The sequence below is a fragment of the Bipolaris sorokiniana genome (genome assembly GCF_000338995.1).
Source record: "Bipolaris sorokiniana ND90Pr unplaced genomic scaffold COCSAscaffold_9, whole genome shotgun sequence".
Taxonomy (NCBI): domain Eukaryota; kingdom Fungi; phylum Ascomycota; class Dothideomycetes; order Pleosporales; family Pleosporaceae; genus Bipolaris; species Bipolaris sorokiniana.
In genome coordinates, this window is record NW_006911903.1 from 577,932 (window position 1) to 601,596 (window position 23,665).

Here is a 23,665-nt window from a genome sequence, read left to right on the forward strand (position 1 = left end):
TGAACTTGCGCTGTTACACAGTGCTCTCACCAAAAGGATACTTATCCAGCATACAACAAAAATCTGCAGACCGTACCAACTGTATCCGAACCCCCTCTGGTCCCACGACTGGAACTCATGTTTGCCTTCCAACTTTTTGAAGAGGGGAAACGTAATAAAGGCATGCAGCGGGGCGGCACAGAACAAGACCGCTTCCCTGAAATGTTACTCTGGTCTTGCCTCTACTGTAAAGAAGCGTAGCGAAGGAGAAATACGGAGAATTTCGCCTTCAAAGTGGGATACCACGTCAACCATTTAGAACATTGCTGCCCGGAATGAGGCACGGAGATCTTGGATGAGAGACAATGGGGGCGGCGATAGAGGTTTGAAGAGAGGGCTTAGGTGGATGCAGCAAAGTAATTATGTAGGTGTAGATGATTTTGTATTCGACTTTAGTACCGAAGTTCAATACGCGAGAATACAATGTCTCTTTTTTTTTAGTCCGATTATACTTACACTGCATCTTGTAGGCCGACCGTATTCTCGGCGCCTATGAGTAGCTGGGACTCAGAGCATTCTACATCCACTCAATAGTATTATGGGCCATTACTAAGTAATGATTCTGATTCTACTCCACTCTGTTTACAAGTCAGTGTACACGATAGTACGACTGATAGCGATATGGCGTTCTTCTACCTTAGCGGTAGTCCAGATAAGCACGCTACGATACTTTCATCTCTCCTTAAATCAGAATACAAGGATCGGCTATTATTTGCAATAACTATCGATGGTTCATACTGTTTTCAAGGATTATAGTATCGTAGAAAGAAAGATCAAACAGTCACTTCAGCATGCTAATCTGATTTCTCTCCAGATTTTGAGCGTAGGTGTAGCAATATTTCCAAAACATGTCCAAGTTGGTCACGTGTATGGAGGCGTACGGGAGAGCGGGTAGTGGATACATAGTATGGGAGCAGGAGCATGGGCCATTGGTCGCCAAGATGCGGGGAAAGCTGAGCTCCCCCAACATGGAGCTCATGCAAGGTACCCAAAGCTCTTGTACTCTTCTAGTAGCTCTCAGCTGATACACTAAGCCTTCATCTCTTCTTCAACCCACTCACGAAGCTCCACATTTGACAGCTTCATCTTATCAATCATGGGCGGAGAATCACATCGTATTATACCAGTGACGGTGGCCAACGACTACCCGAAGTTATCCGATGGTCCGGTCGGCAAGCAGATTCACAGCATTTATGAGAGCCGTTTGAGGCAGTTCTTTGATGGCGGCCAGTACCGAGAACAGAGTCTGATAGGGTAAGCCCTCGGAGCTGTAGTGGCCATGGCCACAGCCTACAGGCCTAGGCATCGTATGCTTATACGTCATATAGGAAGCTCACTGAAGCCGTCGCGTCAGGTCCCGAGTGGATCAAGCTATCCGTATACTCGCCTCCGGATCTCTCCCGTCCCCTCTTCGATGAGGCAACATCACACGCGTTCCATCCGACAAAAGTCGGCGAATCCTTTGGCCCCAGTTGGTCGACGCACTGGTTCAAGGTCCAGCTCACCCTTCCCGACTACTTGCTGGACAAGGAACATCTCGAGTTCGTCTGGGACGCCAACAACGAGGGCTTGATCTGGACTGAAGATGGACGCACCGTGCATGGCTTGACGGGCGGAGGTGAGCGTACACAATGGATACTGCCCAAGGCGTTTCGAGACGGCAAGGAGCATACCTTCTACATTGAGATGGCTTGTAACGGCATGTTCGGTAACGCACCTGGCGGCGACTCTATCCAACCACCAAAGCCCGACAGGTACTATACCCTCCACACTGCCGAGGTCCAGGCTGTCAATCTAGATGCCAGAGGACTCTACTTTGACTTCTGGGAAATATCAGATGCTGCCCGTGAGTTCCCTTCAGATTCAACCCAAATCCACGATGCCCAGCAGGTCTGTAATCGCATCATGGATACTTTCATTGCTGGCAATGGAAGTCGAGAAAGCATCAAGGCAGCACGTAAGATTGCTGCCGAGTACGTTGGAAAGGATGTCGATTCACACAAAGTATACCAAGGCGACCAAGAAGCTATTGTCCATGGTATTGGGTACTGCCATATCGATACCTGTTGGTTGTGGCCTTTCGATGAGACCAAGCGCAAAGTCAACCGCTCCTGGTCCAACCAGTGTGATCTCATTGACCGATATCCCGAGTTGCGCTTCTGCTGCTCCCAGGCACAACAGTACAAATGGTTGGAGCAATACTACCCATCCACATTTGATCGTGTCAAGAAGAAAGTCAAGGAGGGTAGCTTCCAGCCGATTGGCGGTAGCTGGGTCGAACACGATACTAACCTGCCTGGTGGAGAATCGCTAATCAGGCAGTTCTTGTATGGCCAGCGTTACTTCGAAAGTAAATTTGGCCAGCGTTGTCGCACTTTTTGGCTGCCAGATACCTTCGGGTACTCCTCACAGCTACCACAAATCTGCCGCATCTCAGGAATGACTCGTTTCCTGACACAAAAGCTCAGCTGGAACAACATCAACAACTTTCCCCACACCACTTTCAACTGGGTTTCACTCGACAACAGCCAAGTCATCTGCCACATGCCACCCTGTGAAACATACACATGCGAAGCCAACTTTGGTGATGTCAAACGCAGCGTTACACAGCACAAGTCCCTCGATCAAGACAAAACCTCGCTGCTCGTTTTCGGAAAGGGAGATGGAGGCGGTGGCCCAACATGGCAGCACTTGGAGAAGCTGAGGCGATGCCGCGGTATAAGCGATACTACCGGACTGTTGCCTCGCATCAAGCTCGGTGACTCTGCTGATGACTTTTTTGACCGCTTGGAAAAGAAGGTGGCCAATGGCGATGAGTTGGTAACATGGTACGGAGAGCTATACTTTGAGCTCCACCGTGGAACATACACCACCCAGGCAAACAACAAACGCAACAACAGAAAGTCTGAGATTATGCTTAGAGATATCGAATACCTTGCGACCTTGGCAACCATCAAGAATGGCTTCGGAAAGAAGAGCTCATACAAGTATCCGAAAAAGGAGATTGATGACATGTGGGAGAATGTTCTATTATGCCAGTTCCACGATTGTCTGCCTGGAAGTTCGATTGAGATGTGCTATGATGATTCTGATCGCGTAAGTCGTTACCTATAACACCTCCACAAGACATTGCTGATTGCTATAGATTTATGCGTCGGTTTTCGCTACCGGAGAGAAACTGCTTTCTGACGCGCTGGCTGAGCTGGGCTTTGGCGACCAGACCACCTGGAGCGAAAACACCAAGCTCATGGCCATCAATACTCTGCCATGGAATCGCTGTGAGGTTATCAAACTTCCTGCAGAGGCACGCCAGTCCGTGTACGGTCAAGAAGAGACCAGATATGGTCTCGCCTACAGCAATGGATCGGACAAGGGCTTTGGAGCCTTGGAAATTGCTCCCATGGCTTCCCGTATCCCTACATCTAAGGCATTCATTGAAGAGATTCGCCCCAACGTCTATCAGATGCGTAACTCCCAGTTCGAGGTAGAGGTCACAGATGGCGCTATTACCTCACTCTTCGATATTCAAGCTAAGCGTGAGCTCATTCCAAAGGGTGCTAAAGCCGGCCAGCTTGTCATCTTTGACGACAAGCCACTCTACTGGCAGGCTTGGGATGTGGAAGTCTATCATTTGAAGTCACGCCAGGAGCTTAAACCCAGCAAAGTCACCATCACAGAGAATAGCATGCACCGTGTGAGCCTGGAAGTCGAAACCAAGATCTCAGAGAAGTCGTGGATCAAAACAACAATGTCCCTGCCGGCTGCAGGTGCCACTCCATCAGCCATTGAATTCGACGCAGAAATCGAATGGCACGAGACAATGAAGTTCCTCAAGGTGGAATTCCCCGTTGACATTGTCAACACCGAAGCCAGCTACGAGACACAATTCGGCATCGTGCGCAGACCCACGCACTACAACACCTCCTGGGACATGGCCAAATTCGAAGTCTGCTGCCACAAATGGGCCGATCTCTCCGAAGCCACCTACGGCGTCTCCATCCTCAATGACAACAAGTACGGTTTCGCAACCACAGGCAACGTAATGCGTCTCTCTCTGCTCCGCGCCCCCAAAGCGCCCGACGCCCACGCAGACATGGGCAACCACAAAACGCGCTACGCCATCTTCCCACACGAAGGCCCACTGGACCACCGCACTATTCGCAAAGCTTTTGAATTCAACAATCCCCTCAAGATCGTGGGTAGTAGTACCCAGGACAAGCACGATACCAGTCTCCTCAACCCGTTCCACATTTACAACGCTCCAAACCTTGTTCTCGACACTATCAAGCGCGGTGAAGACGACGAGGACGTGTCGAGGGGTGAATTGCCGGTCAAGAAGGGTCACAGCGTCATTCTACGCATTTACGATGCGCTTGGTGGAAAGAGCAAGGGTGTTTTGACGTGGGGTAATTTGAATGTGACAAAGGTGACAAAGGTGAATGCGCTGGAGGATGAGGAGGAGAATGCGGAGGCGCTGAGGATTTGTTCGCTAAGGACTGGGGATGCAGAGGTTATGGAGACAGGTGTCGAGATTGAAATTAGGACGTTTGAGGTGGCGAGTTATAAGTTGGTGCTTGGGTGAGAGAGAGAGAGGATTGGAAAGGGGAAGGGAAATGGAGTTTTGGATGCGGACGTTTTTAGTTTATGACGCTTGAGATTGATGACTAGTAAATGCCCGAATGAAATGTTTTTGCACGAATGTTAGTTTGCACACTGGGGAAAAAAATGATGGCAGGACCAAACACCAAGATGCAATTGATATCTACCATTCCTCTGTCTTTTTTTTTCTGTTCCAAAGTAGGAAAAAGAGAAGAATCGTTTCCACTATCTAACATATGCAATCCAAGATATGGATTTTTCGAAGATAATCGACAAGGCTTGAAACAAGAAATTTAATGGATACGATCCAGCTTGAGCCTGTTCCTTGCAATCTTGTCATCGACATTGTCCGTCTTGCCTGTAATGCGAGTAATGTGCTCATTCTGCTTGTCGGCCTCGGTACCCATTGCGCGACCCAGCTGGTTCAAGCTCTTGGCTGCAGTGTGTAGTTGATCTGTTTACATTTCACATTAGCACTTTTGTTCCCATCATACGCATATTTGTGTGCATGGAACAGCAGAAAACCACGTACCCAAGTTGTTTTCAATCTCATTCTCCATTTCGTCGTCTTCAGAGTCGGGCTCCATCTGGTACTTTGATCGCTGGGCAAGCGAGGCCTTGTTGCCTCCTATTCCAGCACCACCACCTTGGATTCCGCGCTGTACTTGGTTTGCACGTGCAGCTGATTCCCAGGCAGCCTTGTTTGTTGCCTCGCGCGTCTCGCGGTCGCGGGTGTGCTGGTCCATGGCTCGTTGCATTTCCTTCTCGCGTTTCGAGTTACCAGTGAAGGGGTTGGGTACGACGGAGAACATGCTTGCGTTGATTCCTAGAATAAATCAGTATTGATGTTAAAAGGGTTCAACCTAGATAAAGCACGTACGGGCCAGCTCCTTAGTCTGTCCTGAGGCCCTGTCACTTTGGATAGAGGCAAGATCGAGATTGCGTTCGGTGCTACGACGATGTTAGGTGTTATACAAGAATATGATTGGTATTGCAGTACTTATGGATGCGCTCTCCTTGTGCTGCCATGGTGGACAGAGTTCCTCGACCAGTCTCCAAAGCCTGTTCAGCCAGACGCAGAGCGTTTCTTGTGCTAGAAACATCCTGCTGCTTGATAAACTTGATCTCTTGTTTCGTGGCATTAATATCTTCCTATAGTATTCAAGGCACAAGGTCAGCGCGCATATTACGAGTGAGTGGTTCTGGGGAACTGACCTCTTCCTGTTCTTCAGCCGTCAATTGGCGGTCCTCGTAGGTGCCGTAGCCGCCAGGGGTAGAGCCATAGCCCCCAGCAGCAGCACCACCACCACCGTATCCGCCGCTCTGGCTGTCTCCATAGGCACCGCTCTGTCCATAACCGCCTGATTCTTGCTGTGGGCGTCCTTGTTGTCGTTGGGGGGCATTGCCGAAAAGCTCGTTACGACCGGCGTCTGTGGCCATGGTGTCGTTTGAGGCAGTTCTTCCGAGTCCGCCGTAACCACCAGGGCGCTGGGGTGGACCGCCTCCGTATTGGTCGTTTCCGTATCCTGACTGAGCGCCGTAGCTACCTCCTTGAGCACCATAGCCACCAGGTCGTTGTCCATAGGCCTGGCCTGGTCCGGTTACTGCTGGCGTCTTCTCTTGTCGGAAAGAGCTATCCTGGCCGCCAGAGTATGAGGGGGGCGGCTGGGCATAGGGGTCGTTTGCTGGAGGGGCGGCATAGGGGTTTTGAGCTGCAGGGCTCTCTTTTCCCTTGCGGCTGCCGAAAAGGGCGGAGCGGTTGCTGTCTTCAGCCTCAGCACCCTTGTCCTTTTTCTTGCCAAACAAGCCCATGATGATGTATCAGAATGCAGAGACGTTTAGTTTAAAGACAAGAGTACTGGCTGAAAGTGTGAGGACAGTATTTGTGCGTACGAGGTGGAGTTGGATCGAGGACGGGTGTTGGGTCGCTGTAGGGGTGAATGGATCGGGAAAGGCAGCTAGTTAATTGTGGGGGTGCGTCTTATCGATTGCGCCAACAACAGATGTCGCGCTTTTAGGTGACGACGGGATAGCGAGGCGTTGCAATTGAGAAAAAGAGGCGGCGTTGATTGTATGCATGTATATATACACAAGCCGCACGGGAGATGAGGGGTGTTTGAGCGACGGTAGGCCGGGGCGTCTGGTGTTTCAATCCATTCAAGCGCCCAGACGCTGACGTTACCTAGAAGGCGGAGTTCAGGTACGCCGCCACTCTAGTTGTGGCAGTGTACACGGACATTCGCGGGCCACGCCGATCATACGATGGCGATGCTTGCTCCTTGGTAAACACTTGAGAACATTCTGCCTTTTGAATTGCCAACCCAGACGAACACCACTAGGAGCCTCGCGGTTTATGCTTGGAAAGGGTTGGGCTGCTTGGGCCCATAACTTTCTGGTCCCTGCATATTGCTACGGCCACCCTGGTCGTGCCACTCACGCAAGGCCCCAGCGGACTTGCACATTCAGACTGAAAACAAAGCAGACATGTGCTCAAAAATAGAACAAGAGAAAAGCTAATGGCGGATCAGTAGTACATGTTATCTCCTTCATCGGGGTATCTAAATGCTGCTTCTTGTCGGAACCATCTTCTACACATAACACGGCCTTTGTTTCGTCGCCCGTCATCGCCTAACGCCCAATGCCCAACCAGAACGTCTGCTAAACTGTCCATACTGCACTATCTTCTTCGTGCATTCCCTCACCGTCGGACGATGGTAAATCTTCGTGCTCCTCCTTTGTCCTGATTTCATTTCCTGTTACCACGGGAAAAGACGTCAGAACCCGGCTGATATCGCCCCACCACATTTCGCCAAATCTACGATACCAATCCACAGTAATCCGGAGGCCTTCGTCGAAGTTCGTCTTGGGTTGCCATCCCAGCGCAGCAAGTTTCGAACCATCCGTTGCGTACCGCTGGTCGTTGAAGGGGCGATCCTCAGTATACTGAATCCATTGTGTTATTTCGCTTTTCGTATCTCGTGGGATGCCGAAATTATCAAGGAGACGATAGCAGATCTCCGTATTCGATATCTCGTCTTTAGAAGCAATGTTGTAAATTTGCCCAATGTCACCCTTGTGCAAAATGGTATCCAGAGCATCCACAATATCTCCTGCATAGAGATAACGCCGCGTTGGTGAGCCGTCACCGTGGAGGAGGAGCTTTCGCTTTCGCTGTAGGAGCATGATGAATTTGGGTATAATCTCTGCATTGCTATCAGACCTGTGCGCCACTTTCGGAGTGGAAACGTCACCTACTCTCGGGAAATTGATGTGGCCCGTATACGTTATTCGCCCGGACCGTAATTAGGGGTAGCTTGAAGCTGCTCCGGTATGCGCTGACCATCATCTCTGCCGCCGCTTTGCTGGCCGAATATGGATTTGTGGGTGCCAATATGCTCGTTTCGCCCAGATCCGCTGCGCCAACAGGCACATCACCATATACTTCGTCTGTTGAGATGTGTATGAATTTATTGACACCATGTTCCCTCGCTCTCTCAAGCAATACATGTGTTCCATAAACATTTGTGTGTGTGAACTCGTACGAGTTACCAAAGCTGAGGTCAACATGCGATTGCGCCGCAAAATGGACAATGGTGTCGATTTTGTGCCTACGGAGCACACGCTTCACAGCAGCGGGCGAGGTGATGTCGCCCTGCTCGAATGTGAAGTTCGGTCGGCCATCGAGAATGCGCGTGTTGTTGAGCGTTGCGCAGTAATCCAACCTGTCCAAGGAAACCACATTATAGTGGGGGTATGTAAGGACTATATGGCGTACGAACCAGCAGGCTCTGTGTCCACATCAGTCTTGCGCTCACGACAGGTTCGAAAAGACGCACACGTCGCGCTTCCAGTGGTTTCGATGCGACGTACATGAAGCCCGCGCCACCAGTAATCAATATGTTCTTCGCGTCTGCAAGTGGCTCAAAGTTGGTGCTACCCGTAAATACTGGAGCTTGTGTCCAAAGCTTCTCTTTGACATAACTCCTTGGATTAAGCACAGTCGAACTCCGGCGGCCTATCGTCAGTGGCAATGTCAGTGCTTGGCCTGGACTGTGTGTCTTGCATTGCATTGCATAGCGCAGGTGGATACTTACGCTTCGTGCCATGGGTGCCGTTTGGCACGTCGCATACTTCGCTAGATATCTCCAAGGCACTCATACTGGCAACAACTGTTGATGCAGTCGTGCAGGAAGGATACGAGGTTTATGCGGCATGCTTGCGCGACGTCTGAACCCGAAATTGTTATTGCGCAAGCGCGCCAGGCCATCCACGTCGCATCAACCAACGATCGACGCTAGCTTGAAGCAGATGCGTAGCCGGAAGGATGCCTCACGTCATCGAGTCAGGTACTATGTAGAGTGAAGGTAACGCCTAGTTGTTTTTGGCTCTTTGGTATGTTGTTTCGATATAGCTCGAATAGACGTAAAACAGTGACTGAACCTCGCCAGACTATAATACCGTTCAAATGTCAATGATGAAGGGACGTCCCAAGCGAGCCATCGGTTAATAATAGGAACGTATACAACTGATAGTGAGTTAACAAACTGTTGTTCTACCAGTGGCTCACGGAGAAGAAATCACTGTTGACTTCACAGACACGTGACCAGCGCAAGATGCACTTGGCACTCTGATCTTGAAGTCAGGGGTGAAGTGATTTGGTCACGTGCTGGGCGTCTCCAACTCCGCCTACTTCTGCATGGAAGTAGGCAAACACCCCCTCGTCAAAAAAGTGTTGCAGTACTTAACGTATGCTCGGTATAACCCTGAATACTGCCCGCGCTGAGCACTGCCACGTTTTATTGATGAGGGGTGCAAATAAGCTTGTGGGACTCAATGCTGCCCCACAAAAGTACCAAGCGGAGGTGAGGAGTGTTCGAGCCCCATATCTACACCCCCACATTATATATATTGTGCCGTATATGCACTTCGGCTTACTCCCACGGGGCAAACACATACCTCAACTCTCATTATGGATTCTGCTAAACAAAGAAACTGGTTCTTTCTTGAGCCTTCAGGCCTGTGGGCCACCCTCATACTTGTATCTGGAATTACGGCCTTGATTGTTGACTACAGCCGCATGCTCTATTTGAGAAAGAAGATGGTAAAACATTTTGCTGTCAACCTCATAAATGGACGTGCTCAAAACTAACAAAACAATAGCCACCTGGCCCATTACCTTGGCCAATAGTTGGAAACACTCTCAGTCTCCCGAAAGAGAAGCCTTGGTACATGGTTGAGCAGCTCTCAAAAGACTACAAGTCTCCAGTGATTACATTCTGGATCGAGCGGTTAGTCTTTACTACGAATTTTCGGGAAAACACCGCTAATCAATTGTAGACGACCAACAATCTGGATTAATGATGCATGGGCAGCAGATGAGATCCTTGTCAAACGCTCCAACATTTACAACTCTAGGCCACATATGCTCATGTTTGGTGAGCTGATGAATGGACAAGACAATCTCATACACAAATACACATACACCAATGAGCAGCGAGAGAGATTCCGTGTCCTGCGCAAAATCACACATCATGGCGTTGGGATACAACAAGTGCGTCGTTCACATCGTGACTTGGCCTAGGCTGACTATCAAAGGTTCAACAATACCGAGAATTTCAAGATGACGAGAACAAGGTGGTGGTATACGATCTCCTAAAAACACCCGAGCTATTCGCTTCACATTTCGAACGCTATGCAGCGAGCGTTGTCTCTATTGTTGGATTCGGACGTCGTATCTCTAACAGTCAAGATGCGTTGATTACGGAAGTCATCGCCCAGATGCAACATGCCGCACACCTCGCTGTTGTGGCAAGAGATTGGCCACGGATCATCGAGACATTTCCTTGTGAGTATTTCTGTCTTTTTTGGAACAAGAAAAAAAGTTAATTGTATTTCAGGGCTGGTAAAGCTTCCACGTAGTATCGCACCCTGGTTACGCAAGGTTAAACAGTCAAGCAAAACAAAGTACGGTCGTGAGAACTTCTTCTACACCCTAGCCGAAGAAGCCCAGGATACACCGGACGAAAACTATGCAAAATTCCTTTTTCGCGAAGCACCACAACACAAGCTTAGCCGCGGCGAAATCTCCAGTCTTGTCTCCAATCTTTTTGGCGCAGGCGCAGATACCTCCAGTAGCACTCTCATCACAGCTATAATGGCTATGCGTGCCTTCCCTGAGACCTTGAAGCCTGCCTGGAGCGAACTTGATCGCGTGGTAGGCCAGTCAAGAAGCCCTACTCTTGAAGACGAATTACCTCATGTTCGAGCCTTTGTTAAAGAAGTTTTTCGATGGCGCTCAGTAGCCATTGTCGGAGGAAAACCTCACGCGCCGACCCAGGATGATTACTGGAACGGCTACTACATACCCAAGGGAACTTGGATACAAGGAAACGTATGGACTATTCATCACAACGAGCGCGAATTTCCGGATCCTGACCGTTTTAATCCGAGAAGGTTCCTCGACACGGAAGATCGGAGACCGTTTCCGGGAGAGAAGGGATACATGACGTTTGGATGGGGGAGGAGGAGTTGTGCTGGTCAGGCCCTTGCCGAGCAGGGCACGCATCTCAGTGTTGCGCGCTTGCTTTGGGCTTATCGCGTTGAGCCTGCTATCGATGAGAAGACGGGAAAGGAGATACCGGTTGATTTTTTCAATTACACGTAAGAGTTTCACGACCATATGATTGGATGTGGAGAGAATACTAATAAAAGGCAGCAACGGATCAAACTGGCGTCCCCAGCCTTTCAAGGTTAAATTTACTCCTAGAAGCGAGGTGATTAAGAAGACTATTGTTCGTGAAGGCGAGGAAGCGCTGATGCGTCTATCGAAGTATGAGAGGCAGGCAAAGTGTATGCTTGACTCTAGCAAGTAAACCCGGAATTTTGTATCCGTCGACAAAGCTCACTTCTCTAGAGCGGCGTGCGCAGTATCTGCTATCAGGATAGCAGTGTGATCTTATTCGGAACTCTGATGTCAATATCTACTTAACAAGTAATTTGATGTCATGCAATCTCATTGTTTATTAGAGTATCCGATGAACAAATCAAGTCTAGAAAAAAAATCTTCAAATTATCCGATCGATTAACAGTTTACAAAACACACAATCTATCAAGGAAACACCCCAACTTCAAAACAAAGGAAAACAAACAAAAAAATTCAAACAAAAACTACCCAACCATCTAACACACAAAAAGAAGAGAAAGAAAAAAAGAAACAATTTGAGAATAACCTTATCCATATATCTCTCACCCATAATACTTCTCCAACCACTCCCTCAAATCCCCAATCGTCGGATAATCCAAAAACAAACTCCCATTCACCTTGACACTCAGCTCATTCTGGAACTTCTCGGACAACACCAGCGACATGAGACTATCAATACCCAAGTTGGCGAACTCTGCATCGTCTGTCAGCTCGGCAGCGTCGATACCCGTTTCCTTGGCAATGAGATCGATGGCTTTGTCAACGGTGCTGTTAGCAGCGCGGGGCGCAGAAACAGGCACGTCGACGCTGGTGGCGGATGTGTTGACGGAGGCTTCGGAGGGGGTGTCGCGGTCGGAATTGTCGCTGGCGGAGGACTGGGTGTCGTCTTCTTTAAGAGCGATGGGTACGACCGGTACTGTTTGGACTGCTTGCACTTTGGGTGGTGCGGCAGGCTTGCTGGGTGCGGGTGCTGCAGCGGATTTGGCGGGTTGAGCGGCACCCTTGGTGGGCTGGGGCGCGGTGAAGAAGCGGTTGAGGAGGACGCGTGGGAAGCGGCGGAAGTGGATGCCGCCGACCATGCCGACGATGGAGTTGTCTGCTGCGCTGAGGATGAAGACGTCACCGAGGTAGACGGAGGGGTCATCCTTGGTTGGGATCATTTTGACGTAGGAGCGGTATCGAGCGCCGGGGGTAAGGGGCTCGGCGAAGCGCATGGTTTTCCAGCCCGAGGTGACGCAGTAGTTGTTTGTGGTGTCGATGGTGTCGGAGCAGTTCATGATGAAGCCGGCGAGATGGGCGACGCTGTCGATGAAGTAGGGGGGTACGGTGTAGGTTCCGTTGTCGACTTTATCGCTGAGCTTCACTTCGGCGAAGGCTTCGAGATCATTCATGACAACAGACTGCATGCCACGGTACTTGTCGGCATAGTCGACGAGGTTCTTTGCGAAAAGGGTATAGGCCATGTTGCGTGAGAAGCGGTTGGCCTTGCCCTCGGCAGCGAGCTGCTCCAAGGACTCGATACGGTGTTGGACTAGATGCGCCATGGGACTCCAGCTCGATAGCCAGTCGTCTGCTTTGCCATACTCGAGATTGGCGGTTGCGAATGGCTCCGAAAGGCTTCCGTCTTCTTCGACGTTTTGCCATGTCAGGTCGAGAACACCACTCTTGATGTCGATGGTGCTGGCAGTAACCTGGATGGACTGAGGAGTGTCCATGGAGTGCTTCTTGGCGATCAGGGCACTGGTTACGTGCAAGTTGCTCATATTCATATCCACTTGCTTTGTCTTTGGGTAGAACTTGCGGTAGAGGTACTCTCCCAAAGTGTATGCGATGTCGGCATGAATAGACTATAAGATTGTTAGCAATGCTGCACAGGAAAAGGTGGGACTTCGACTTACTGATGTAACAACACCACAGTTGTTCATAGAGTGTCCATGTGCAGCAGCCAAAAAGTCCTTCTGCATCAAGTCCGACTGCATGACCACAGTGCCCTGGTCTCCATTTACATCGACTGAAATGATGTTCTGTACCAAAGAGCTCAAGGACTCGTATTTCTTGGTATTGCCAACTGCAGGCTCTGCCGCCTCGACCTTCTTGTCGTAGAAGGTATTGCCCTTGGTCAAGCACCAATCGCCATTGTACTGGATCCAGTAGTTCTTCTCATCCCAAGCATATGTCGGAAGATCGAGAAGACGCACTGCATCCGCAAAAGGACGGTGGAGCTCATTCCAGTCCACATCAACGCCATCAAGATGAATAGCTGCTGCGCTCTCGGAGATGGTCTTCCAGTTGTTATCTCCACGACGAATGGACGGGACAGCGGTCTTTGTCGATGGGAAAATGGACTTGATGAATCCGACACAGACAGGATGAGGACCCATCTCCATGAAAACAGTCTCTTCATTGATGATTGACACATCGCAAGCGTTCTTCGCAGCAGACAGGAAGTCAACCGTTGCTCGTGTAGCGTTTCGCACATAGCTAGCGTTAAGCGACCGCCCGTCAAAGACGACCTTGCCGAGAAGAGGTGAGACAACAGGAAGCTTGGGCTCGTGGAAAATGACACCACTCTTGCTAATCGCCTCGAACTCATCGAGGATCGGGTCGACCTGTTCGGAGTGGAATGCAAACGCCACATTGAGCTTGATGCAACGGAATCCGGCTGCTTCGAGATCTATAGCAATGTCGTCCATCTGTGCCTTAGTACCGCTTAGAACCGTGTCGGTGGGACCATTGATACAGGCTACAGTGTGTGGCTTGCCATTCGATGCGCTGATGATAGACTCGAGAGACGCGCGTACAGCCATCATGCAGTGGCTGCCCGGCGTGCATGACTTCTGGAGCATCAATGCCCGAGAGCCAACCATGTAGATGGCATCGTTCGCACTGATGACTCCAGCAACATGCATAGCTGCATACTCGCCGAGGGAGTGTCCCATGACAACATCAGGCTTAACGCCCAAAGAAGCCCAGTAGTGAGCTAGCGCAATCTCGAGACAAACCAGCGCCAGTTGGGTGATGACAGGAGGGTGCTCGTGGTCGCGTGGGTGGGAGCCATCCAAGGCTGGGATGAAGGAAGGGAAGCCTTGGGCTTGAGCAAGTCTATCGAGATATTGAATGTGCTCTCGGAAGACTGGTGCTTCGTGGTACAGTTCGAGATCCATGGATTGATACGAGGCGCCCTGGCCAGTGAAAACAAATGCCACTGACGGCGGGTTGGTCTTGTTCAAGGGCTTTAAGGAATCGACCTTATTGATCTGTGTTGACAGTTGCTTCTTCACCGAGGCAAGATCGGTAGCACTAACTGCAACCCTGTACGAGTGGTGGTACTTGCGTGCAGTCGTGGTGTAGGCGAGATCCGAAATGGAAACATCTGGATTTCTGTCGAGATATACAAGGAGGCGGTTGATGTTGTTGCGCAAGGAGGTCTTGGTCTTCGCGGACACGGCGATGACATGTGTTGGCCTGGTTTCCTTCTCACGTGCCACCGCGACTGGGGGCGCTTCCTCTAAAAGCATCATAGTGTTGCCGCCGGCAGCTCCGAAGTTGTTTACAGCCGCAATACGCTTCTTCTTGCCATCGCTCTTCCATTCGGTCATTGAGAACGGGATTGCGACGTTTCGCTGATCTAGATCCTTTGGCAGGCGTGGGTTGACCTCGGTTTTGATACCAATGTGTGGAGGAATGGCATTCTTCTGCAGCATCAATAACACCTTGATAAGTGCTGTTGTTCCAGCCACTGATTCCCCGTGGCCGACATTCGACTTGGCGCTTCCAATGTGTAGCTTCTGATCGGACCTGCGGTTGGGGAAGGTGTTTGGAGCATACACGTCTAGGACACCCTTCATCTCTTCGAAATCACCAGCTTGAGTGCCGGTACCATGAAGCTCCACATATGAAACATCCAGTGGATCAATACCTGCCTGCCTGATGATCTGGCGTGACAAATATGATTGATGTCCTGCATGCGGATGGGTGATGGAGACAGCCTCTGCTGAGTGGTTGGTGCCTGCAGCAAGGATGACACCAAGAATGTTATCCTTATCAGCCTGTGCATCTTCGAGTCTCTTGATGACAACCGATCCCACGCCATCGGCGCGGCAGTAGCCATCGGCACTGGCGTCCCAAGTCTTGCAGGCATTCTGGCCCTTAGTTAGGAAATGGCCCTTGCAGAGACCAGTGAAACCATCAGGGTTTGTAAGGATGTTGACTCCACCTGCTACAGCAGTGTCAACCTCACCACTCCAAAGAGCTTGACAAGCGACCTAAAGAATCGTCAGTACGATTTTGCCCACAACTCAAGAAATCATCAACTTACTTCGATAGCCGCGAGACCCGAGGAGCAGGCGGTATCAATGCTGTAACTGGGACCGGCGAACTTGAAGAAGTAGTTGATGCGACCAGGTCCAAAAGCACGGCATCCTCCCGGAATGTAATAGGTTCCGACTTCCTGTCCTTGGTTTACCTCGCGATAATCGTCAGCTGCTTGGCCATAATATGTTCCGATGCGCTGGAGCTTGGTTGACTGAGTCCTGTTGGCGACGTAGCCTGCCCGTTCTAATGCTTCGTACGCAGTGACAAGCGAGAGTCGCATCTGGGGATCAACAACCATTGCCTCTCGCGGCGACATGTTGAAGAAACTCGGGTCGAACATGCCAGGCTCGTCGATGAAGCATCCGTATTGCGTCATAGTCTTGTTGAGATCCTTGCCTTCAGGGTCATAGTGCGTGTTGATGTCGAATCGGTCTGCAGGTATCTGGCGAGAGACATCGAGCCCTGCTTCGAGCACTTCCCAAAATTTCTCGGTGTCCGTTGATCCGCCTGGAAGCCTGCAAGACATTCCCACGATGGCGAGTTTGGATTGCGCTGGACCTCGAGGGGTTGTACTCTCAGTGGCACCCTTGAGAAGCGCCGACATGTAGTTATTCAAGGAAATAGAAGTATCCTTGGAAGCCTTTTGCAACTCAGAACGCAGATCATTCAATGGAATGGAGTTCCCAAAGCAAGAGAGCCTGATTTGAGTTCGGTTGTTCTGCTTGGCATAGTCAACCTCCTGTGCAATGACTTTGTCCCACTCAATAGGTCTTGTCAAGAGCTCTCCTACAACGCTCTTGATCAGTTCTGCGGGGCTGGATGATGTGTAGGGAGTACCGGAGCTTGTCGAGAAAAGTGGGAATCTTGGTTCGTTTTGCGAAACAAGTCGATCCGATGAAGCAACAACGTCTTGAACAATAGCCTCTATGTCGTGAGAGTCGTAGATGTGGGGAGCATGACAAAGGCCTCCGTAAACGGGCAGTGCAATGGACTTAGCGTCTCTGAATGCTGTGGCCTTCTTGAAGAGATTTTCAAGTTTTGAAGGCGGGCCACTGATTGTGACAGATGTTCGGCTGATGGCGCTGATGAAAATACGACTGGTATCCGAACTGGGCACTGCTTCATGGTATGCTTCAAGCTCTTTCTTCGTCTCCTGGGGATCAACGTTGTGGACTACATAAGCCCATGTCTTTGGGGGTTCAGTTGGGTCTCGAGCTTCTAGATAATGTGAGACACCCTGTACATGTACCCCCATGCGGAAGGCAATTGTGATCGCTTGTACACCGTAGAAAGCTACTTCAGAAATGTCTCGAGCTAGAGCAACCGCAGTAGCGGAAAGCAAACCGACGCCCAAGCCCGTGAGGTGCTTTTCATCGTGCGAGAATGTTGACTCATTGCTATTTTCAGCATTACTGCCAGAGTTAGTAAGAGAGTAGGGGTTTTTTTTTGAAAGAACTCACAATATGTAAACCGCGAGTTGAACGAGTATCAGCAGAACTCCATCGACCGCGCCACATAGTTCACCCTCGCGGAGCTCCTTCTTCTCTACCCAAGAGATGAGGGTTTCGAATGTAGGGATCTCGTTTTTCAAAATCGACGGTAGCCTTTCAATCTCATTCTTGACTGCTCTTGTTGCGTCTCTGAGGAAGCGGGCTAGAATTTCGTGCTCGGTGGTCTTGCTTTGGTTGTGCAAGTGTCTGAAGATCTCCGAGAGATCATCTTTAGGGAACTCGTTACTGAAATATACAACCTCCATGATGACGCAGACTCCTAAAAAGAGTCTCTAGAAGCTAACAATAGTCTATTCCAAAGCCATGAAAGCACAAAAGATTAGGAAATGATGGTGGATGTGAAGTGAGAAATTCTACGCATGCTACCTGGAGATATAGGTATTCGATCCATTTTGTTGCGGGAACGCCAACCAACCTCGGTCCATATCCGATTCTGATATCCGTATACACGCACGACCAGTGGGCTACACCATACTACCGGGCGACTCCACCGATGTCCAGTTAAGCTTGCTTAGTCAGAACGGACCCCGAGCACAACTACACGTGACATAGAAGATCATCGCTCGGAAGAACTACCCAGAGATCTCCGATGATGAATTCGGAAAGTGTCGACCACGTTGTCGGGTTCTGTACCACGGAACATTCGGAATGATCCGAATTAGGATACGTGCCGCATTCCACCGAGTGAGCCTCTAGCGATCTTAGGCCACCGTCATCAACCCGAGTTCCACACTAGTGTATTCCACAGAAAGTCGAGCCGATACAGGCGATGCGAGATATGATAGCAATGTTTTGGAATACTCGTTCCCGACTCCCGCGATCTATGATTCCTACCTGCTTTCAATGCGCATCGAAGACTGGTGGTGTGTAACGCGAACCAATGAGAACTAAGTCGGTTTAATGTATTGAAAATAGTATAAAGCTTGCATTATGATAATAAATATTCCCTCAACTTTAAAGGCTATCGTAAGAAGAGATAACTATCTGTACTTCAGAGCGGGGCGCATACATATTCTCACGCAGATAACCGTCTCCCCAAACATCTTGATATTCCAATTTTCTTGGGCTCATTTCGAACATCAAATATTCCCCATCATCTCGACCAGTTCAGCCATGACGGACGATAAAGGGGGCTACAAGCAGATCAACAAGTCGCTCAATATCTGCGCTTTCGAGGACTATTTGAAAGGCCAGACCGCGAATCTCAACCCTATACCTGATGTGGAGCAAGTGACGGAAAGGGTTTTACGAGTGCGGGGGCAAAATCCGGGGAAATTCACCTTCCAAGGCACCAATACCTTCTTGGTGGGCACAGGAGCCTCTCGCATATTGATTGATACATCAGGAGGAGAGCCTGAGTATGCGAAACTGCTTGCATCAACCCTTGAGTCTCGGAACATTAGCATCAAGTATGTTCTCGTAACACATTGGCATGGAGACCATTCCGGGGGCGTACCGGACCTTATCAGAATGTACCCGCACTTGAAAGATCACATCTACAAGAATGATCCCGATCCGGGCCAACAAGATATCCGCGAAGGGCAAGAGTTTTGTGTCGAGGGGGCTACTGTTGTAGCACTGCACTGCCCGGGTCATTCAGAAGATCACATGTGTTTCATGCTCAGGGAAGAAAACTCCATGTTCACTGGAGACAACATTCTCGGTACTGGGACGAGCGCGGTCGAAGACTTGGGTATTTTCATGTCCAGTCTGCACAAGATGATGGATCAGAAATGTCGAGCTGGCCACCCCGCCCACGGCGTTACTATCGATGATCTGAACACAAAGATCAGCCGAGAACTGTCTTCGAAATACAGGAGAGAAAAGCAAGTCATTAGGGCATTGCGCAACCTCCGCGATTATGGACAAAGCCGACCGGTCGTTCGCGACATTGTCGAAAACATATACGGAAACTCGGTGGACGAAACAACGCGCACGTTGGCGTTGGAGCCGTTCATTGACGAAGTTCTTCGAAAACTTGCCGGCGATGGTAAAGTAGGTTTCCAGGTTCGCGCTGGTCAGAAAAAATGGTTTCTGATTGGTAATGAGCAATCAACGTCGGGTGGGATGCAGCAGGCCCAGTGCCCTGTCACACGCGCCAGCGCTTAACGTTAGGTCTTTGATTAGATCCTAGATGAGCATGTTCTTGATACCAAGCTTTTTTTAGATGTACTTAGATAGGGTGTACCATATTAAGTCGTTTCTTCTCATATAGCTTATGGGAATTCGTGATGATGATTCCCTGAACTGCAGCAACTATATCAAATCTTACGCAGCTCTCATTCAGATACTATCCAAGGAGTCCGATGGCAAGTTTTTATACTTGGTTTCATCTCATGTAAGGATAAGCAAGTCTCTCTAAAAATTCTCATATGCCCATGTACTTCCTAAAAAAAAGAGAGGAGAAACCAGAGTTCATAGCTTAAAAAAAAGAAACACAGCAGCTAAAGAATGTAAGGACTCATCTCTACTAATCCAAAAGATGCGTCGATGCGAGGACGTTGAACGTTGAAAGTTTAGATTCTTAACAAATTAGTTCATTCATTCAAAAAAATACTAATCAACACTCTAGTACATATGCACAGCTCTGACGATCTACATACTCCTTTGGATCAAACAATCACCGAAACCAAGAAAACAGCACACAGACTCTCTAACGAAACGAAGCGACAGCACTGAGCACAGCACCAGTAGCCACAAGAGCTGCTCGAATAAAGTTCATTCCCTTCCACCTCTTCAACATGACTCGAACTTCCTCATCGCTCACCCCAAGGTCCTTCGCTTTAGTTCCCTGCTCGACCATTCCACCTAGTGTCAACAATCTCTTATTAACCTGGGGTTCCATATACAGCAATGTATATGGGACAATCAGAGGTACAAAGAACGCTGCTGCCGCGTACAAGGCAAATGGCGATGCAAAATTGCCGATCAGATCAGTGTCGTTTCTAGAGCGATAGGCAGAGTAGCCATTGCATAGAGTGACGGTAATGGCGATTAGAGGCGATGTCGCTTTTCCAATGTTGTACATGGTTTTGAACTGATGCACAAGCGTGTCGACTGGAGCTACGCTGAGCGTTGGCACTCCGGCATGACTGAAGCACACGATGAAGCCTAGGAAACGCCCGCATTAGTTTTGCCCTATTAGGTTTCCTCTTTTGCTCGTTTTCCGGCATGGTTTAAATCACAGTATAAGATGGATTTGCGTAGTGAATCCACCTTACTCGCGATGTGCATACTCACCTGACAAAAGTGCTGCGCCTGTTACACCCCAGGCATGCGCGACTTGAACGAGAGTGTTCTCCATTCTTCGGACGAATTGGTTCTGAATCAGAGATGCTTTGTGACTATCGGTAATACTAGTAGCTGCGTCGGTTAACACTAGATGCGATGCAACTATCCAACTCAAGCCATCGTTGCCACGCCTCTTATCTGCATCAGATGCAGAACGTTTGCGGAGCCTTTTCCATCGTACCGCGCTGATTTGCGGCTCAAAGGGTGTGCATGCAACCCGAGTTTTGATGTTCGGTAGACTTTGTCGCGGTTTTTCGGAGGAAATCTCACTCGCGGATGGACTTCGGGACAATGTGGATCAACGCAACATTTCACCTGACTTTCTACCGCTTGCCACTAGACAACCTAGGCAACTATTTTCAAAAAGCGTCTGAATACTATTCGAACGCTCCACTATGACTGCCGTTGACACTATTTCAAGAGGGAAGAAGAGTGCCGAAAATTATTCCTTACCCTCTTGAAGCCTCCAATTCTCCGCACGATCATCCCTCTAGGGATACTTCTTTCCCTGCATAGTGCTATTGGTGCTCATCACATGATTGTGCTTAGCGCTGGTTGCACTCACATAACCAACCTTGAGCAAGCCAGCAAAGTGCTACAGCCCTGTAGTACAACTCACACTACTTACCCTGGCGTAAATTCTCGCTCAAAATGGCTGCCTTGGATACAGCGTTCTACATCATACCTTTCATACATTGGGGCATGATCGTCTCATTGTTCATTGTATCGGGTATGTTACTCTCAATAGGACGAAGGATAATGAAGTATACCCACTTAACATATTGTTTAGGCATAGCATGGTCCTTCAACCTGTGGGTCGTGCCAATCATTAAGCTGAACCCATCAAAAAGCGCCATCGCACAGCTGCTGGAGACATCCCGACGCGGCGGGGCTTGGCTGGAGCCATTGAATGCGAGCTTTGCATTCTTGTTCGGCATAACGGCTGCTCTGCTTTCGCAACACTCTGATACAAGTGTAGCTTCACAATGGAAGCCGTTTGCGGCCTCGTTTGCTACGTTGCTTCAGGTAGCATGGTGGGAAAGAGTGATGATCTTTCCGCTTGAGGAATCGATTGCGAATCTAGGAAAGGGCAAGGAAAAGAGCGGGGGTGCCGAAGGAGCCTGGATGGACCATGAGACCAGTAAGGTCCTGCACAAGTCTCTGGATGAGTGGTCTAGATGGCATGCAGTTCGCGCAACGCTGCCGTTGATCGGCTCGCTGATCGCATTTGTCACGAAACTACAGAATGGGGATTGACTCGAGGATTGTGGAAATGTAAATGGACAGCGGAGAATGTCTCAATGACATGTGTACGCTGATCGAAACGATAGTGAGAGTGTAAGCAGGGGGTAGTCATGGATTCTGGTTATCCAGAGCACCCAAAGGATGTAGATAAAGAGTGGAGAACAGCTGAATAGCTGATGATCGCATTAGTTCAAGCCTGCATGACGATGATATCACATAGCGGCTTAGCATAAGCACAATGAAATACGAGTAATATTAGCGAGAATGCCAAAGATACCATTGGTCATCTGATTTATTTATTCGCGTACGAATTCTCGTTCCACCCTCGGTGCACCGTTTTAGCCTCCCCGACGTATCGGTACTACAAGAAATGCACACAATCGGCCCGATGTATGGATTTGACTGCCTGATTAGCAGAATGCTTCACCCTCCTTCGCGTTTCGACTATTGCTATTTAGGATTTTCGCGAGTAAGTGATAAGGTTTTGCTACAAGTATGTACGTACGTGTACGCAAGCAGATCATTCTCCGAGATGTTTTGCATATGCATGGGGTATAAGGTCATTGCGCACCCTGGCATTGAATCAACACAAAGGGAATAGTAAGAAATGCATGAGTATTGAAAGGCTCATCCGGGGAAAAGCACTAAAATGTTGTCTAACGCAATAAGAGATGGTGAAATTCTAATGGATGCAAAACGTAGACAAGTCACATCCACCAGAATCCCATTGTGCTTGGAACACAGTACTATTGACATTGGGTGATCACTGTATACGGACTGCACCCAAAAATTACCTAAGCTTGAGTACTCCATATCAGGTTAATGCATTTATTGAAACAATATGGGAACCTTGTGATACAGCGCGCCAATATCTGGCCAAATATGTTGTATTCATATTGTACTACTAGCAACTCTGCGGTACTATCACTGTTCGAAAATCTTCCCGTAGTCACCCTCAGACCACCGGATACCAGGTTCAAGGCCTGCGAACTTCCACTCACCGTCGACCTGACGATAATGTAAAGTAGCATTCCCATGCGCATGACCCTTGTATAGCACCTGCGTAAGCGCATCATCCTCATACTTCTGATGCGCTACACGCATTTGATGGTGTCCGATGATGTAACCAGGTTCCTTCTGGATCCACTTTGTCTGGCCCATGAAATGTTGTGTCTTGATGCGAGCATTACCAAGAAACCTGGGGCTGGAAGCCATGCCGAGGAACTCTGCAGCTGGCATTTTTTCCCAAATCATTCCCATCACGGTGCGGTAGTCAATCTTGGAATAGGTTTAGTGCTGACTCGCAGATAAGATAGGGGTTGGAGGACTTACGTAGAGTTCGGGTGCGAGGCATCTTGAAAGACGGTCCCAGTCTTTACTATCGTAGCTCTCAGCCCATTCAAATGCGGCAGCTTGACACTCGATAATGTCTTTAACTAGCATGTTAACTTTGGGCTATGAATTCAAGGTGGCTGGGATCGAGATATTACCTGCTGGGGCTGGTCTGACTTCTGTCTTGTGAGGCATGGTGTTTCCCTACGAATTCCTTCCCAATTAATTTTTGATTATTTAGTGGATGCAAATCCCAACTTGCATCCATAATAGTACATTTTTGTAGGAATCTTTTCTAAGTTGTGACGGTCGAACATCGGCTGGTTCTATACAGTCTTGTTGCGATCGCAGGCTTGGCATCGGAACATATCGAGAACTGACCTAACTCAGCATTAGCCCGAGCCCAGTTTCAGTCGTGGGAAGTCGGAGCAATCGAAATCACTGTTCATTGGACAAGAGTGCAAGGGCAATGCATTTTCTATGGACGAGGCATCGAACATTGTGTGTGCAGAAGTAAAGTCATGGGTTGATAGGGACGGACTGCAATCAACATGTAGAAATCTCGAAAATGTGTAAATCTGACTAAAGAAAAAATCTCTTAACTTCAATTTTTTCCCTACTATAGGTGTAT

The 23,665-nt window shown here is 49.2% G+C and overlaps 9 protein-coding genes across 9 annotated transcripts; 4 read left to right on the plus strand and 5 right to left on the minus strand.

Annotated features, from left to right (window-relative positions):
* Positions 1-1,041: 1,041 nt before the first annotated feature.
* Positions 1,042-4,646, plus strand: COCSADRAFT_200555 (glycoside hydrolase family 38 protein). Its single transcript, XM_007703032.1, has 3 exons — positions 1,042-1,293; positions 1,368-3,135; positions 3,185-4,646. Exons 1-3 carry the CDS (start codon positions 1,136-1,138, stop codon positions 4,619-4,621), a joined length of 3,363 nt encoding a protein of 1,120 aa, XP_007701222.1. The 5' UTR covers positions 1,042-1,135; the 3' UTR covers positions 4,622-4,646.
* COCSADRAFT_200556 (uncharacterized protein) lies at positions 4,622-6,771 on the minus strand. The gene is made up of 5 exons (XM_007703033.1): positions 5,854-6,771; positions 5,639-5,790; positions 5,519-5,589; positions 5,171-5,464; positions 4,622-5,092 (listed from the first exon to the last, which is right to left on the minus strand). The coding sequence occupies exons 1-5, from the start codon at positions 6,448-6,450 to the stop codon at positions 4,932-4,934; spliced, it is 1,275 nt and encodes a 424-aa protein (XP_007701223.1). The 5' UTR covers positions 6,451-6,771; the 3' UTR covers positions 4,622-4,931.
* A 385-nt stretch (positions 6,772-7,156) lies between these two features.
* Positions 7,157-8,796, minus strand: COCSADRAFT_119751 (uncharacterized protein; the record flags this gene model as incomplete). Its single annotated transcript, XM_007703034.1, has 4 exons — positions 7,157-7,841; positions 7,894-8,426; positions 8,509-8,653; positions 8,733-8,796. The coding sequence occupies 4 exons, from the start codon at positions 8,794-8,796 to the stop codon at positions 7,297-7,299; spliced, it is 1,287 nt and encodes a 428-aa protein (XP_007701224.1). The 3' UTR covers positions 7,157-7,296.
* An 811-nt stretch (positions 8,797-9,607) lies between these two features.
* On the plus strand, positions 9,608-11,510 carry COCSADRAFT_200558 (uncharacterized protein; the record flags this gene model as incomplete). Its single annotated transcript, XM_007703035.1, has 6 exons — positions 9,608-9,739; positions 9,799-9,926; positions 9,976-10,189; positions 10,234-10,483; positions 10,536-11,298; positions 11,354-11,510. The coding sequence occupies 6 exons, from the start codon at positions 9,608-9,610 to the stop codon at positions 11,508-11,510; spliced, it is 1,644 nt and encodes a 547-aa protein (XP_007701225.1).
* A 61-nt stretch (positions 11,511-11,571) lies between these two features.
* On the minus strand, positions 11,572-17,496 carry PKS11 (polyketide synthase PKS11). Its single transcript, XM_007703036.1, has 4 exons — positions 17,116-17,496; positions 15,660-17,067; positions 13,240-15,606; positions 11,572-13,188 (listed from the first exon to the last, which is right to left on the minus strand). Exons 1-4 carry the CDS (start codon positions 17,409-17,411, stop codon positions 11,884-11,886), a joined length of 5,376 nt encoding a protein of 1,791 aa, XP_007701226.1. The 5' UTR covers positions 17,412-17,496; the 3' UTR covers positions 11,572-11,883.
* Positions 17,497-18,131: 635 nt separating this feature from the next.
* On the plus strand, positions 18,132-19,439 carry COCSADRAFT_37807 (uncharacterized protein). The gene has a single exon (XM_007702807.1). The coding sequence runs from the start codon at positions 18,280-18,282 to the stop codon at positions 19,273-19,275; it is 996 nt and encodes a 331-aa protein (XP_007700997.1). The 5' UTR covers positions 18,132-18,279; the 3' UTR covers positions 19,276-19,439.
* Positions 19,440-19,700: 261 nt separating this feature from the next.
* COCSADRAFT_191200 (uncharacterized protein) lies at positions 19,701-20,578 on the minus strand. The gene is made up of 2 exons (XM_007703037.1): positions 20,407-20,578; positions 19,701-20,277 (listed from the first exon to the last, which is right to left on the minus strand). The coding sequence occupies exons 1-2, from the start codon at positions 20,468-20,470 to the stop codon at positions 19,820-19,822; spliced, it is 522 nt and encodes a 173-aa protein (XP_007701227.1). The 5' UTR covers positions 20,471-20,578; the 3' UTR covers positions 19,701-19,819.
* Positions 20,579-20,886: 308 nt separating this feature from the next.
* Positions 20,887-21,972, plus strand: COCSADRAFT_37809 (uncharacterized protein). The gene is made up of 2 exons (XM_007702808.1): positions 20,887-21,187; positions 21,248-21,972. The coding sequence occupies exons 1-2, from the start codon at positions 21,109-21,111 to the stop codon at positions 21,712-21,714; spliced, it is 546 nt and encodes a 181-aa protein (XP_007700998.1). The 5' UTR covers positions 20,887-21,108; the 3' UTR covers positions 21,715-21,972.
* Positions 21,973-22,551: 579 nt separating this feature from the next.
* On the minus strand, positions 22,552-23,318 carry COCSADRAFT_144875 (uncharacterized protein). The gene is made up of 3 exons (XM_007703038.1): positions 23,193-23,318; positions 23,035-23,132; positions 22,552-22,980 (listed from the first exon to the last, which is right to left on the minus strand). Exons 1-3 carry the CDS (start codon positions 23,227-23,229, stop codon positions 22,627-22,629), a joined length of 489 nt encoding a protein of 162 aa, XP_007701228.1. The 5' UTR covers positions 23,230-23,318; the 3' UTR covers positions 22,552-22,626.
* Between the last annotated feature and the right edge of the window lie 347 nt (positions 23,319-23,665).